The 16,836-nt window shown below is 45.3% G+C and overlaps 1 protein-coding gene across 7 annotated transcripts in view; it reads right to left on the bottom strand.

Moving 5' to 3' along the window:
- Positions 1-16,836, bottom strand: part of ERG (ETS transcription factor ERG) — a 1,195,114-nt gene that overhangs the window by 455,940 nt on the left and 722,338 nt on the right. For 3 of the 7 annotated variants that reach the window (XM_069636070.1, XM_069636072.1, XM_069636071.1), the window contains exon 1: positions 6,808-6,920. The exons of 3 other annotated variants lie outside the window; for them this stretch is intronic. In XM_069636070.1, the coding sequence (XP_069492171.1) occupies positions 6,808-6,825 (18 nt within the window). In that variant the 5' untranslated portion in view covers positions 6,826-6,920. Of the gene's footprint in view, positions 1-6,807; positions 6,931-16,836 lie in introns of those variants that run through there. One more of the 7 variants, XM_069636073.1, reaches the window with a different exon arrangement.

Genomic DNA, 16,836 nt, shown 5'->3' with positions numbered 1-16,836 from the left:
GCATCTAGATAGGATTGATTGAAGGATAGCATGCCCGCGCCTAGATGAAACTTGAATGTTATCATGTGCCACACTTAGAATTGTGAACACCAGCCTGCGTAGCATCCAGATAGAGTTGTGAATGTTAGCATGCCCACACCTAGACAGATTTCTAAACACTAGCCTGCGCCGCACCTAGATAAGACTGTGAATGTTGGCATGCCCACACCTAGATAGAACTCTAGACATTGGGCTGCACCGCACCTGGATGGGATTGTGGAGACCGGCAAGTGCCACACTTAGACAAAACTGTGAATGTTAGCATGCTGAAGGTCATGTAACCCACTAACCAATATAAGCTCAAACTCTGCATACTTATCTCACTCAAAAAACTCACACAACCATCTCTCGCACAACAAGCTGCACACACTTCACATCACTGCAACAACACATAAGCCGGAGCAACAGCACACGCGGACTGACACCGATCCAATACCCGCACCAAAGCTCAGCACCGATGTACACCGAGTTGAAGCTGCCAACAGAACACCACTCCTCTCACTATCCTACTCCCTCTTCACCTTACTAACCCATCCCACCTTATCGTTTACCAATCCGCCAGAGCACCTGGGGACCAATTCCGTTGGTGACGGTACGCGGTATAAATACCTTTAACATTTAACATTTAACTTAAGCCTCTTCATTTTCGAGAGCATGCATAGGCCGGGTGCTCTCTGTTTAACGCCTGTGGCCAGGGGTTCTGCTTTTTAAACTAGGCGGTCTTCTCATTCCTCCTTCACATGAGGCCTATCAGCGAACATCACACTTTTGAAATACTCACACATTCAGCTTACTTCCTAACACAAACATTTGCACATTGTGGTGCAATCTTGAATTCTTGTTACTGCACCTGCGAGTTCTTCTCGCAACTGGCCAGCAATTACACACCTTCGATAAAGTATGCAATTACTAGAATAAGCAGCGGTGATGTGTACAGTGGCATTGCCTTTATTGTACATACTCTCTTTTAGGATGTGTGTAGTGGTGTGTGTCAATGGCAGCTTCCTCAGGACCCTATGCTCGCCGGTTGCTAGCATGTTGTCCAGGGTCAGAATACATGTAATATTCACATATCCTGAAAGGCATATTTTACACTACTACATATAGTCAGTTTCCCAAGGGATGAGTCAATACGTTTCACCGCTGAAGTTAATCTTGTATTGTCATCTCTTTCAATGGAAATATGCAGGCGTCCTAATTAAGGGGAACAATGTTGCTCTAAGGATATATGCATTCACTGGAGGGGGTGCAGAATTCAAAGGCACCCTCCCATCACTCGCTACGTCCTCTGTGTAAACTAAGCCCTATATATGCCCACAAGCACTTTGATTTAACTTGTTTCGGTGGGTTACAGTCATTCAATAAAATGATGATATCAGACCTGCAACTGCCTTTCAGGATAATGAAAACAAGGCGAGGTGCATTTCTGTTGAATGGAGTGGGCTATCGGCCTCTTTTAAGTTTTGGCTGGAATCCGAGGGCGCCACTGATCGGTGACGGGGTCCCTACCAGAAACGGAGATCGTGAAGGTTCACACTAGTCCCTTATATCTCTCTCCAGTACCGTGAATGCTGTTTCTACGTTTTCACAACTGAGCGAAAACACATATTTTTTCAGTGCATTTCGCACTGGGGCAATATTTGCCCTAGCGCTTTGCTCCAGTGCTAAAATGCTTATGTGTTTGCGCTAGGCAAGTTTTGCACGTGTCCCACTTGCTACAGTGCAAAGTTTCTATAATATTGCCCAAGGACATACATTTAATTCTTGCCCATCCGCATTAGTGCAGTGCAATTCTGCGCCAATATTTGGACTGGTGCAGTGCACTTTGGCAGCGGGAATCTTTTTGCTGTGTTGCAGATGCTGGTGGAAAATCATTCTGGAATGATGCACCCAATTGTAACCTGGACCCAGTGTGCATGTGTGAGTCGGCTGTGAGCCTGAAGGGGCATTTCTTATTCTGCACCAGAGCTCTGGTATTTCCATGGGGCAAATGCATGCGCCAGTTAAAGACAGAAGCAAACTTGCTTCAGACGCATTAAAACGCAGTGGCCGACCTTTATCACTGACTCCTTCTATATTCACCTGCTTTTACAGCAAAACTATTAGGCTTGGACTTCTCAATCCCCCAACACAGACAGATTATCCAGATACCCAAAGTAAATCTGTATCTGGAGAATTTACTTAGACTGAATTGCAATACACAGCATGGATAATCTGTGCACATGTTCCAGTCATTATGAAAATCCAAATGAATTATGGCAAACATATGTAGTCAAATATGTGTTATTATGGTCAAAATATGTACCTAGTAATACAGTCATAAGAAACCCCAGCGCCAGCGGTATCATGCAATGTTCATGTCATGTATCGTCAAATATTCAGGTAGCATGGACGGTGCAAGGTGTGAGTAGCATGTGATTGGTGCAATGTTCCAATAGCATGCAGGGTGCACAGTTTTAGTAGCGTGTGGCCTATGCAATGTTCCAATGGCATGCAGGGTGTACAGTTTTAGTAGCGTGTGGCTGATGTAATGTTTCAGTAGAATGCAGGGTACACAGTTTTAGTGGTGTGTGGCTGGTGCAATGTTCCAGTGACATGCAGGGTGCACAGCTTTAGTAGCGTGTGGCTGGTGCAATGTTCCAGTGGCATGCAGGGTGCACAGTTTTAGTAGCGTGTGGCTGATGTAATGTTCCAGTAGAATGCAGGGTACACAGTTTTAGTGGCGTGTGGCTGGTGCAATGTTCCAGTGACATGCAGGGTGCACAGCTTTAGTAGCGTGTGGCTGGTGCAATGTTCCAGTGGCATGCAGGGTGTACAGTTTTAGTAGCGTGTGGCTGATGTAATGTTCCAGTAGAATGCAGGGTACACAGTTTTAGTGGCGTGTGGCTGGTGCAATGTTCCAGTGACATGCAGGGTGCACAGCTTTAGTAGCGTGTGGCTGGTGCAATGTTCCAGTGGCATGCAGGGTGTACAGTTTTAGTAGCGTGTGGCTGATGTAATGTTCCAGTAGAATGCAGGGTACACAGTTTTAGTGGTGTGTGGCTGGTGCAATGTTCCAGTGACATGCAGGGTGCACAGCTTTAGTAGCGTGTGGCTGGTGCAATGTTCCAGTGGCATGCAGGGTGCACAGTTTTAGTAGCGTGTGGCTGATGTAATGTTCCAGTAGAATGCAGGGTACACAGTTTTAGTGGCGTGTGGCTGGTGCAATGTTCCAGTGACATGCAGGGTGCACAGCTTTAGTAGCGTGTGGCTGGTGCAATGTTCCAGTGGCATGCAGGGTGTACAGTTTTAGTAGCGTGTGGCTGATGTAATGTTCCAGTAGAATGCAGGGTACACAGTTTTAGTAGCGTGTGGCTGGTGCAATGTTCCAGTGGCATGCAGGGTGTACAGTTTTAGTAGCGTGTGGCTGATGTAATGTTCCAGTAGAATGCAGGGTACACAGTTTTAGTGGCGTGTGGCTGGTGCAATGTTCCAGTGACATGCAGGGTGCACAGCTTTAGTAGCGTGTGGCTGGTGCAATGTTCCAGTGGCATGCAGGGTGTACAGTTTTAGTAGCGTGTGGCTGATGTAATGTTCCAGTAGAATGCAGGGTACACAGTTTTAGTGGCGTGTGGCTGATGCAATGTTCCAGTGACATGCAGGGTGCACAGCTTTAGTAGCGTGTGGCTGGTGCAATGTTCCAGTGGCATGCAGGGTGCACAGTTTTAGTAGCGTGTGGCTGATGTAATGTTCCAGTAGAATGCAGGGTACACAGTTTTAGTGGCGTGTGGCTGGTGCAAAGTTCCAATAGTGGTGCAAAGTTCCAATAGCATGCAGGGTGCATTGTTTGAGCCTGCAATGGTTTCTGCCAGTATTGTGAAATGTTCAAGAAGTGCAGTGATCCCTTAAATGTGCAATGCATCCAGGGCTCAAGTCGAGGGTACACGTGGGTGGACGGAGTACCCCCACTTTTTTCAGAGGGCACCTTGTTATGATAATTTCTGGTGATGCCACATTTAATTGGTACATTATTGAGTTCCCGCCCCCTTTTTTAAGACTTGACCCCAGAATGCATCTAGCAGCTAAGGTGCAATTTTCAAACAGCATACACTGTGAGTTCATCAGTTGGCATGCACAGTGCAACAATTAAACAGAACATTGTGCGTAGTGTTCAGTCAGTCTGCGCAGAGCAATTTTGAAGTGGTATGCAAAGTGCAATAAGGGATTACCATATAAAGTACCCACACTTTTTTCAGAGGGCACCTTGTTACGATAATTTCTGGTGATGCCACATTTAATTGGTACATTATTGAGTTCCCTCCCCCTTTTTAAGACTTGACCCCCGAATGCATCTAGCAGCTAAGGTGCAATTTAAAAACAGCATACAGTGTGAGTTCATCAGTTGGCATGCACAGTGCAACAATTAAGAACAACATTGTGCGTACAATGTTCAGTCAGTCTGCACGGAGCAATTTTGAAGTGGTATGCAAAGTGCAATAAGGGAATACCATATAAAGTGCAAAGGTTGTGTTAGATGTGAAGCACAATGTGCCGAAGGCATGCCAATGGAATTGTTTCAGTTGTCTGCACGGTAATAGGTGAAAGTAAAAACAAAGAAAGCATAAGCATTCGATATAATGTAACATGCCAGCACCATGTTTACAGCATGGGGGTACAACGTTGTAGTAGCATGCATGGCGCAGTTTACATGTGGCATGCATGATTGATTGCAATGTAAAATTAGCATGGATATGCCAGTTTTCAGGAAGCATGAGGAGTGCCCTGGCAGGTAGCATGCACAGTGCAATGTTCAGGAAACACCAGTTAACATCAGTTAGCATGGTGAGTAGCATGCATGGTCCAGAGTGCAGGTAGCACGAAGGGTGCAATGTGCAGAGGCCCTGGATAGTAAAGTTGTCAGTAAGCGCGCAGTTTGCTATTTGCGGACAGCATGCACTGAGCATTCCTTGAGAGTAAAAAGATACGTTTAGTCTATCTGCGAGTTTACCGCTCAAATATAATGTGACATCCTCGAAAATATGATAAAATAGCAATTATGGGACCGATTCATGGAATATTTGCTTTGTAAAAAGTGACTTTGCACTGTCCGACACAAACCCTGATTCAAGGAACCGTGCAAAGTGTATTTTTGCTGTGCAAAGGTCTGGGCAAAGTCAGCGCATAGTCATTTTTGCGGTATAAAATGACTTTGCCCAGACCTTGCACGGCAAAAATACACTTTGCCCGGCTCCATGAATGAAGGCTTGTGTCGGCATAGCAAAGTCACTTTTCAGCAGTGCAAATTCACTTTGAACCGGGCAAATATTCCGTGAATCAGCCCCTTGGTGTCTGTTTTCAGGAATCCCAGTTGCCTCTCCTACAACTATCCCCACCGAACCTGCTCATAGCCACTAACTAGTTTTCAAGTATTTAATTTTCCTTATAAAACGCATTACCGCATCAGTGGCTGGGTGAGCCGAGAGAAGGAAAAGAAATTCTCTGGGAAAGCCCAATTTACTGCCTGATTCACGGAATTATTAGCACCAAAAACAGGAATTTGTGCGTCATTCTGCCCAAAAATCCCTGTTTGACAAATGGATCAAAATGGCGCACAAATCCCCGTTTTCGGCGCAAATAATTCCATGAATCAGGCAGTTAGTGCGAAGCCCTGCATCACTCAAATGTGAGTGTTTCTGAAGAGATGAAGCGCATAGAAACAGATTTGCCTGCTTTTGTTGCTAAAGTATTTTCTGTTGACGAAATCGTACACTCAATGGGCCTGATTTCCAAAGCGTTTTTCAATGGGATGAACGGTGTGCAGAATCAGTGCAGTCCAATTTTGCCATTTTGCCATTCATTTGAATAGTTATTGTAATAGTTATAGTAAGATCGTTGTTCTGTTCCCCCCTTGTTTCCCTCCTCTGCCCTATTGCGCTTTGAAACACTTGTGAATGGGCGCGCTATAAATAAAATATCATATCATAGTTCAAGCAGGGGAAATTGACATTCTTGGGTGCTGCTAGGTCTTATAAAAGATCCGGGGCTATGCTAATGTCTGTCGGGACTATCGGAGCTCGGGATAGCTGGCCTTTTGCTTGTAGTCCCTGAGTTTCTACCCGGTGCTACAACCAAAAGATCAGGGGCTATAGCCCTTCTAGCCCCCAACCCCCAACCCCAGCAACACCTCTGTTGACGTTTTTTTTTTTAACGCATGCAGCAAAGTAAAAACCCCTCACAGGCTTAGCAACGCTAGCCAACAAGACAAAAATCAGATTAAAGTAAGTGACCCGCAAGTTATGGCCATGAAAAACAAAGAACACTGCCATATAGAAAACCATGCACCAGTCTGCATATCAGCCAAAATTACTATCATATGATAAATAAGCAAAGATTTTGCTTCTAAATTGTTGAAAAATATGAGGTCTTCTTGAATAGTCAAAGAAGAGTTATGCGGCGCGATACAAACATCCTGAAAAAGTTGTACTTTCTCTTGATCCCTACTCAAAAACTACCCCAAAAGTCCCTTCTCCGTGATTCCAATCTACATGACCAAGCTCGGATTCCCCAAAGAGCAAAGTAGGGCCTTTTACCGGAGTTTCAGGTTTTTAAAGCGGCGGATGGCTGGAGTAGGAAAAAGGAAATTTATTAGACACTGCAGAGGAAACCCTGCTGCCTGCTATTGTGGCAGTGGAGGTGCCGTCCAACTACAACACATCTTTCCTTCCAACGGCCTTCTAAAGCTGTCTCTCAATAAATCACGCAATTCGGGTGCATCAAAGAGAACCTTACCTTGATAGTACTAGCCATCGCTCCGATGATTGGTATCGATCGCTAAAAATTGCTAATAGTAATTATTGCTCCAGGCGGATCACACAGAAACGTGTGGACGAGGTTGTTGGGGCGGATGAGATTGCGCGAACTCCGGGAAATGAAGTCAGTGAGTGGCAGGAAGCGCTTTCTATTGGTCCTGGCTTCGGCTGCTCGAGGAACAGGATATTTGGGAGCGACCAGATAAGACGGACTGAAAACAATGCTGTTTTTCTTGATGATTCGTGCCAAGAGATATTTTATTTTAGTTTTAAAAAAAAACAAAAAAAACGCGTGTCAATTGCCCGCGTCAGCCTGGGCAGGTGTGATGCGATGCGCTAGGAGCGGCCAGGCCTTGCCAGGCAGGATGCAGATGCGAGGCGCAGCGGGCCAAATGCTGCCGGCGTCCAGGGCCAGAGGACTGTCCCCCGAGGGCCCTGCGAGGAGGCGGACTCGCCCATTTCACGTGCCCGACTTCCTAGTTACCCGAGCTGTTGACATGTCAGTGGTCGAACCGTCATTGCATTATGAAAGATGAAGCAAGCGAGTGGCGGATGCCAGGGAACTGCGGGCAGCTGGCACGTTTGTAGGCGAAGACCGTCTTTTCATTGCAGTGCTTGCTGCCTAACTATTGCAATGTTTATTAATTGAAATATACATAGCAACATACCTCTAACATGCAATCAAATAACGTTGCATGCCACCTGGCACGCAGTCTCAGGTTCAGTGTTTCATAAAACCATGGGAGTATTTGGCGGGGGCGTGGGGGTACTTTATTCCGTATACTACCAATGCAAACAATGGTTCTTCTCACTTGGAAGAAACACCTTGAAGTTACAACATGTTTCCATATATACAGTAGGGTTCTTTCCTTTGTTGAATGTGCTGCTGCCTGTGGGCTTATGGGTTTTTTGGGGAACGGAGAGCTGCGGCTCTTTCCCAAGACAGTAGCTTGCTCTCAGAAAATAAATGCCGACTCCCATCACAGCTGCAGGCTAATAATATAAAAGCGCAGACACAAAATGTCCACAATAACTACGAAAACAAGTACAACATGTTTGTGACTACAGGAATGTGGTGCTGACAGTTTACACTGGCCTAACTTATGTAGAGCGCTTTGAAACACTTGCCTGTGTGTAGGCGCTTTATAAATAAACAACACCATACCATACCATTTTAAAACCTCGTGAAATATGAACTGCAAATGTCCACCGGAGGGGGCAACGTTTTGAGCCAGGGACCTGCACTGCAGAAACATTTCACAAGGGCAGTGCAATTGTTCACCATATTTTCAGCATTGACAAAATGTCCCAGATACACATAACTCTGCAATATTGCAGCTGCAGCGGTGCAAAATGTCTGCAACATGGTCACAGGTGCACAGAAGTAATAAGGGGCTTGATTACAAGCATGGCGGTGCGGGAAGAAATTGGCGTTAATGGAATTACCGCCACTTTTCCTGCACCGCCATACTATGAGTATAGCCCTGTAGCGGGGGATATTCCTCCAGCATCATGCTGCAAGTAAATGAAAATCCCCCTGCTTTACGCAGAAAATCGGCAAAATCAGTGGAATTACTGCAGCGGTAATTCTGACTGCAGTCATTTGGCCAAAAATGCCCTAAAAATGGCGAGTAACTCCCCCACAGCCACTATCTGGCGATAATTCCGCCAGACCAAGTGGCAGCAACAGTAATTCCATTGCGTAGTTTTCCAGAGGATTTACTGCCGGAATACCGCCCAACTTGTAATGAGGGCCATGGTTTTCAAAAAACCCAGGTGCATTTACTAATTGATCATCAATTACTGAAATGACTAATTCTGATACTATGCTGTGCACTTACTCCTCGTCCCCTGGCACTTTCCCCTTCCCTCTCCCCTGCACTTGCGCAATCTAATTTTACTTGGCCTAGTAAGATCGCTGTCTTGTCCCCCCCGTTGCTCCCCTCCCCTACCTCGTCGCGCCTTGAAACACTTGTGCATAGGCGCGCTATAAATGTCATATCATATCACATCATATCAATCTGTTGATCACACATCTCTTGTTTAATTAAGAATCAATGATATGTGCAGTGTGTGCTTTGTAAGTGATCACACTCACTCAGGTGTTTGTATTCCTGTAAAATGCAATTTTGCCTAATGCGCTGTCCGCCTAAGCCATCAAATCCTCAATAGGATGCGCACCTCTCCCTTATTTTGGTGCAGCTTCACTCGCTTCCTATCGCAAGCAGGATTACATGTAAAGCCCTATCCCTGACCCATCTAAGTCCCACATAAACAGGGTGCCTTTTTTCTTCAAGAGAAGATTACCCCTCCCTTAGGCCGGGAGGATAGCTTAGGGGCAACGCGATTGTCATGGAAGCAAGACAACGCATAGCAACACGGTTTGAAGCCCGGTCTCGCGCTTAGGACCTGGTCCCTGGAATTAAGCGCGTTATAAAAGAATAATTATTTTCCACTTAGACAGCTCTGCAACCCTTGGCCTCCTAGTTGTGCCCAGGTTTAAAAAGAAGTCTGTTGGTGGCAAAGCCTTTTCAGTTGCCGCCCACTCTCTTTGAAATACCCTCACTCCTGGATTACGGTTGACTGAAGACCACAGTACATTTTTGAAACTACTTAAGACTTTTCTTTTTCCCACTTGAACTTCTCCTTTTCCCTTAGTCCCATCTGAATGTTTCCCCGTAAGCGCCAAGATACTGTTGAGTGGTAGAGCACTCAATAAATAAACAATAACATAACTTAACACCTGTTTACAGTGCCAAACCACCCTCTGGGGTAAAGGCACAGTCTACAAACACATCTCTTATGTTTTTGTTGTTATTCAAGATACAAGATACATTAGGGATTCCCGCGGTTGGGCCAATTTAGCTTTTCACCCTCTGTGGCCGATAACTTCGGTGCTATAATATGAATATCTGAGACACTATCACATGTTATTACAGTGCTTTGAAGTGGTAGAAATTGAGCATTGAGGCGCTGTTACGGGAATACGTCTTAGTTGTATATTTATAACGAACTTAATACCAAGAGGTTTCTAAGCGTGGACCCGGGGATCGAACCTATGCTGCTTCGTGTCGTCTTGTTTCCAAGGCGTGCATGTTGCCACTGAGCTATCCTCCCGGGACATGATGCGCTATCAATAAAGTAAAAAGTGTGTTCTGTCTTGTTGAAAATATGCAGAATAATATGCCCCCAAATGCCACATGCAGTAACTGTATATGCCACATGGGGACTCTATGACATGATTCATAAGGGAAGATCAAATCCTTTATATAAGTGCAGAGATCAAAGGTGCCTTACCGCCCCCTTGAAACACCCCTGCCGGGGTATGTTCAGAATTCAAATCTCTGTTTCACACAGAGTACACCAGCACTCTGTATGAGACTCTGACTGAGAAATTCAAGGAATATCACCTTCACTGCAATCTTCCCTTTGCCACACATCTGCTTCTTATGACACTAAAAACCTGTTAGACATAGCGGGGTGACCAGCTTATGCTGACCCGGCTTCCTACCCCTTAGTCACTTTGGGATGAGGACGATCATCTTCCATTCTTCAAACACTTACAGGACCATTTTTTAAACAGTAAACAGGGACTTTACCATTAATTAGTACCCGGAGAGGGTCAATGAGCTTGTAAGAAGCAAGCTCATTGGCCCTCGCTGGTTCGTTACCAATGGCGGCCATATTTTTTGTTTACTTTTTATTCGTTTTTTCAATTGCCGCCTCGAAAAGGAAGAAGGTACTACGTACAGTCTCTTCTCCCTGTTCTGTGACGGGCATTATATTATTTTTTTCAGCTGTGCAACGCCAAAGGCGTCACACAACTTAAAAAAGTAACTATTAGTACCCTGTTCTAACAGGCCGTGGTACTAATAGCAATCGGTCCCTTGCCAGCGGAGGGGGGCCATTACCGCGTCTGGTAATGTGCTAAGTCCCATGCTTCTCTCTGGCCTATAAATATGGGCCCTGGGTCAACACCTGACGTGGTAATCAGTGGTATAAGTGTACCGAACAAAGTAGTGGAGCTGTGGTCTCGGCAGGGGAGAGGGTAGGTGGAAGCATAGTGCAACATATCTCAAGGCGCGGCGGCCGGTGCATTGCAATAGAACACCGCTCCAGATCGTTCCTGCTCGATTCGATCACTGGCGGTAATTGCCCTGGGCTCTGGGTTTATTGCTTAGTTTCCCATTAAGTCAGTTACCACAGTGTTTTGAGATATCAGCCTTTAGCACCTAAGTTACCTTAGGGGTGGTTAACCACCATTAACACTTAAACATAACATATTTTCACGTTCCACCTAGACCCCCAAATGCAAAACTGAAGGAATATGGCTGGATGGTTATGAAATAATCCTAACCACTGGCAGTTTCTCTGGGCATCCTACCATGCCATTAAAGAAGGGGAAACCATATGCAAATCAGGTTTGGTCCCACCCTGAAAGCCGAAGACCAAACTGATAGGCCACATTCATTCTTCACGAGACCTCAAGCGACCTCAACATATCCCAGTTTCTGTAATACAGCCAGAGCTGGACCCTAGAGGCATTAAGGTTCCACATTAAGTACAGGATCTTGTGTGAGATGCTCTAGCTACAATTGATCAATGTAATCGGTAAAAACCAGGAGTCAAGTCCTAAAAATTAATGTGAGGGGGACTCATCAACACACACAATGGGATGTGACTTTGCCAGAAATTAGCATATCAAGGTGAAATATGCACATTTCATTAAATTGGCTTTGCATAACCATCAAATTGCACAGGATGAATGGCGTTTGCCTTTCATACAATCAACACACTCACAAAACGTACAGAATATATTTTCTTCTAACAGTGTGTTTGAAAACATTGAAAGGCGTGCATCTTTTAAACTCCAAGAACCAATACAAAAGTTTTCCCTGGAATTTGCAGTACCGAAATGAGACATTTCACCTTTAGTTGTTTGTTGTGTTTCATCAGGTTATATACTGCAGTGGTGAAGTGTCTGACCTGCAAACCTGACTGTGGTTTGATGCCCGAGGTCGGCTTTAATTCATAAATTCAAAGAGGACATTCAATGATTATCATTTCAGCAGGGGGGACTGAGTCCACCCTCTGAAAAAAGTGGACAAACTCCGCCATCTTGCGTGTACCCTTGACTTCAGCCCTGGAAAAAATCGGTATTCAGAAAAAATGCAGAAGCATTTAGCAGTTACAAAAATACAGAATCCGATTTTACCTAATGATGGGAGGGGGACTGCCAGGAGATCAACTGCTTATGTTACATGCATGGCGGGGGACAATAAAGGCCCCCCCAAAAAAAGGACCTTTTGGTGCCAGTTCTGTCTCACGTTGGTAATAGCGAACTGACGTTGCAGGATGAGGGATGAGTCACGGCACAGGACACAAGTGTGCCGGGGTAAAGGGGTAGTGGGTAAGGAGGATGTGGGTGAAAGTGATCCATGTGAGATCACTGTGGACGCCATTTTCGGATTCAACATTTTCATCATCTAAATTACAGTCAGCCTAGTTATCACATAGATCGGTAATAATCCACTTGCAGGTCGAAGCTAGATAAGTGGTGTATCAGAATACCTCAAATGACGCAAGTATGGTTCCCTCAAGAGAATTTCAGAGAGCCAACTGCTTTATGTGAAATGTGCATCAGTTTTCAAGGGAGTCGAGACATTCATTTGGGTTTGCACCATTATTCCTAACTCTAGTTGATCCACAAGTGGATTGTATGTTTCTGCTCTTTCAAAACGAGGGTACCAGTTTTGACTACAATCATCACACCAGCGTTCAATTAGAAAGTTGCCACCAAAGTAATTCCCACATTCTTTGCCTTAGAGCAATGTCAGCTCTTCTAATAGGCAGCTGGGTGGGGCCTTTCTCCACTACCTACCATGGAGGAACCAGTGAACGGAACGACAGGCTGTTCGGTGATGTTCAGCCTGACAGCTCCTGCAGTATACCACTATCGAGTACAGTGGCAGCAGACTGAAGTGCTCATGATCCAGTCTATATCTGGGCGCAGAATTCTGCCGCTCATCCCAATTTGCCCAGGTGTGTCCCAGCAAAAACCTCTACCAACCACACATTGTTGCTTGTAGGCTGGTCTTCCCATTTCCACATATTTTGTAATTTATTGTTTATATTTTCCAAAATGAGCTTTGATGACTTTATGCTGTTGCAAAATCGTTTTCCTTTTTTTGGGAGTAGATTACTAAAATGAGATCGCCCATCTGTTCTTCACTGACTGGTTCTCAGGCACACCCAAGGAATGGATCTTTATTGAATGCCAGGAAGGTATACTCTAAGAATTAACCTTTAGCAGAATGCGCTGATCCATCAGGTTATGCAGCTCGTGGCCGTGGTCATGTTGAATTTTTGAATTTTCATGGATATCCACTGTAGAGACTAAGGGCCTCATTATAAGTTTGGTCGTATCTCAGCCTTAAATCCAACGAGATACCACCAAACTGTATTACTGCTACCACCACTTGTAATCTGGCGGTAAAAACGCAGAGATACCACCAAACTGTATAACTGCTACCGCCACTTGTAATCTGGTGGTAAAACCGCAGGATTACCAGTGGTTTTAGGTGGTGTTAGGCCCCATTAATTGGTTTCGACAGTATAACCGCTGGTGGGTAATTCTGCCGAATTGCCTGATTTTTGGCAGTAAGGTGGCAGACTTACATCCAGCTTCTTGCTGGAGGTTTTTCCTCCACCTTACCCCCAAACTCGTTGGTTGGGCGCAGCGGTAATGTGGCGGTGAGGGTACCACTGCATTTTTTTCCACACTGCCCAACTTATAAAGAGGACCTAAGTCTTGCTTTGTCTCGCTCAAACCCACTGATTGCCCTAGTAATCCAGGCCCTCTTTTATCGCTAAAGAGTGCGCTGATTCCCTGAGCCCTTTGATGATTGCATTCTTTGAAGCCTCCTGTGGAGACTGTCTGGTTACAGATGCCCTTAAATAAGCCTGATTCACCCCATTACTGAAGGAACTGCACTTGGATCCACAGGATTGTGCTAGCTATCGGCCCATCATTAATACACTTTTTCTTTTACAGATCTTAGACATCAGGGGCACTTCACAACTACAAGTTCACCTTGAATCTGTTCCATTTCTAGGTGACTAATAATAATGCTGCCATCCCAGAAGGGGGATGGAGTTGGCACTTTTGGATATAACTGTTTCTTTGTTAAAGATCTTGGACCTGGGCCATTTAGGTGTGATAATGTTGTTTGATCTTTCAACACCAGTTAATGCCATCGACCATTCCTGACTATTTCATCGTGTTAGGCAGCTAGCTCTGCTACCTGAGAGCGCAGCTGGCTGGTTTAGCTCACGCGTCAGTAACAGAACATCATGAGTTACACTTAAGGACTGTGGGCCTGATTTACAAAACTATTTTCAATGTTAAATCCAGTGGTAGACGTGTACCAAAAAAAGTAGTGGATCTGCGACCAGGCGGCGAGCAACATGCAATACATTTTTCAAGGGTTGCAGCCGTGCTGCTTGACAGCCAATTGAGTTGAAACAGATTTCAATTTAGCTGTAACCATCTATTGGGTGGCAAAGTGGAGAAATGTGCTTTAACTTCACAAAGAACAGTTCCAGACTTGGTGAAAATGGTTGCAAAAAGTAATGGAACTGTTAACAGTAAATAATAAAAGTAGTGGAACTCCTCTCCCGACCGTTCCCGCTCACTTCGACCACTGCTTAAAACATGTTTGTATATCAGGTCCTGTGTCTCTCAATCAGAGCAGGTCGATAGTGGCATCCCCCAGGGCTCGTGCATCTCTCCCATCCTCTTTAATATCTACATGAGGCCACCCCAGGACCTCTTGGTAGATCTTGGTGTGGTCTTTCAAAACCATGTGAATGATGCGCAAATCTTCTTCCAACTCAAACACAACCCTGAGGCCAATACTAAATCTATGTTTAGCCAAATGGAGACATGGATGGTAGGAAACTGGCTCTTAAGCAAAGAGAAACGTAGATCATGCTAGTGGGATCTCTGCATCAAAACTCAAAAGCATCCTATCAAAAATCAAAGTAAGCTAAAAGCCCTAGATGCTATCCTGGATTCCACAGTGGCCCTGAATTCACTAGTAAGCAAAGTGCTTGGCCCCTTTCACCTCCAGTTGATGCTCCTCAGACAGAATAGACTGCGCTTCTTTCCGAAACACACTGCTCAGCTATTGCTCAGGGAAGTGTTGGCTGCAGACTAGATCATCGTAACACCCGATATGCCGGTGCCTCTAAATCCATACAGCACCATCTTCAGGTAGTGCAAAATAGTGCAGCACAGATTATAATAAATGCCCAAAGATATGGACACATTTCTCTGGTCCTGAGAAAACAGCATTGGGAGCTGGTTGAGTGAGGAGGTATTTGAACTCGTTAGCATTGCTCCAAAAGCTCACTGTGGTCCTGCTCCGCGCTATGCTAATGACTGTTGGAAGTGTGCTTAAGAAATGCAAATAAACAATATCAGGGTGCTGTACTGCAACTGGGAACCGAACCCTGGCCTCTGAAACTAACCACTTAACCACAAGACCACGGAAATCATCCATTGTAATATTGCAAAATGCCTCTGAATGACATATACAGCACATATTTTGTTAAAAGGTGCGTAATTTTATACTTCAGCAACCACGAAATATGCAAAACAGTTCTCTTGGCAAATGCTTTTTCGTCATGTGTGGTGTTCTCATGACACAAGCCTGAATAAAATGTGCATATTTCACGTTGACGTCCCGTGAGGTCACTTTCCGTGGCGTCAGCGTCCCAACGCTTTAATTTTTTAGGACCTTGAGCTCAGCTTACGATTAAAAAGTGTTCTCTGCAGCTGAACACTTGCTGTTTCCTGAGGTAAGCTGCAGGCACCTTCCTCTCCTCTGGCAGTACAGCAGGCACATGAATAGCAGGCACTCTGCCTGAAAACAGCGGCAGGACACTATAATAGCTCATTACGACCTCCGCGCTCTTACATCTGTAAACGCAGGCATACAGTAGGCCATTTTAGAACCCTCCTATCACGTGCTGTCTCGCTGAACTCCCGCACGCACCGCCATGCTGTGCAGGGATCGAAACCGAAATCAGACGCTTAAAGAACATATGCAAAGGTGCAGTTCCACTGTGCTGAGGATTGTTAAATCCTTCCCACTGCAAAAATGCATAACATGGGCATTGGAGTACTGCACGCCCTCCACCGGGCAAGGTACATACCGTCCCGGTGTAGCCCACCATGGCTCAATAACTGACGCTAGACCAGCTTTTCTCATTTCTAGCATAACTAAGCTACAGTTTATTTTCAAACATGTCACACTATCACTATCACTTCAAACTAAACACTAACATCTTCAATACTTTTTACAACCCCAGACGCTTGGCAGAACCTTTCTGTTTAATATTCTTATTCCTTGGCAGCCCCGTTTTGTTCCAGTCAGCTTTATTTTCCCTTGGCCATTCATTTTTCTGCATACTTAGATCCCGAACCTCCCAGAACATTCGCTCTGGGCGAAACACATTGGCAGTCGCTGCTGATGGGCTGCAGGGAGTGCCTTTATGGTTCCTTTTTCCACCAGCCCAAGCTGGAAGCTGATGACCACGGGTGGTGCCCCTCCTCTTTTTACCATGCCGCCCACTGTGCTAGGCTAAAAGGGGGCCATTTACCCTTGGTCCTCTTTACCCTCCATCTTGAGGTTAGTTGAGGCACTGCTCTATCACCTGAGTTACCACCGCAGCAAAAAGGGGTTTTCGTCCTTGTGCCACCCCACTAGTTAAAAAAATTACTTACTATTGACATTCTTGTCCTCACATGGTGTCCTGGTACCAACCCCTGTCCGACAGGTGCACCCCATCCTTCTTGTAATACCCCGGCACTCCTGGGTACATCAGCATGTGCCTTATTTTTGAGAACACCAGCCCCCGTGCAGAAAATGTTTCCAGACTCCTCCCCAGCTGAGTTAGAATTGACTTCTCTCCCTGTGAACCTAGGGATCAATTCTGACCACAT

Source organism: Ambystoma mexicanum, chromosome 7p, assembly GCF_040938575.1.
Source record: "Ambystoma mexicanum isolate Mex_15411 chromosome 7p, UKY_AmexF1_1, whole genome shotgun sequence".
NCBI lineage: Eukaryota > Metazoa > Chordata > Amphibia > Caudata > Ambystomatidae > Ambystoma > Ambystoma mexicanum.
The sequence above is the reverse complement of the archived record's forward strand: the minus strand, read 5'-3'. Positions and strand labels throughout refer to the sequence as shown.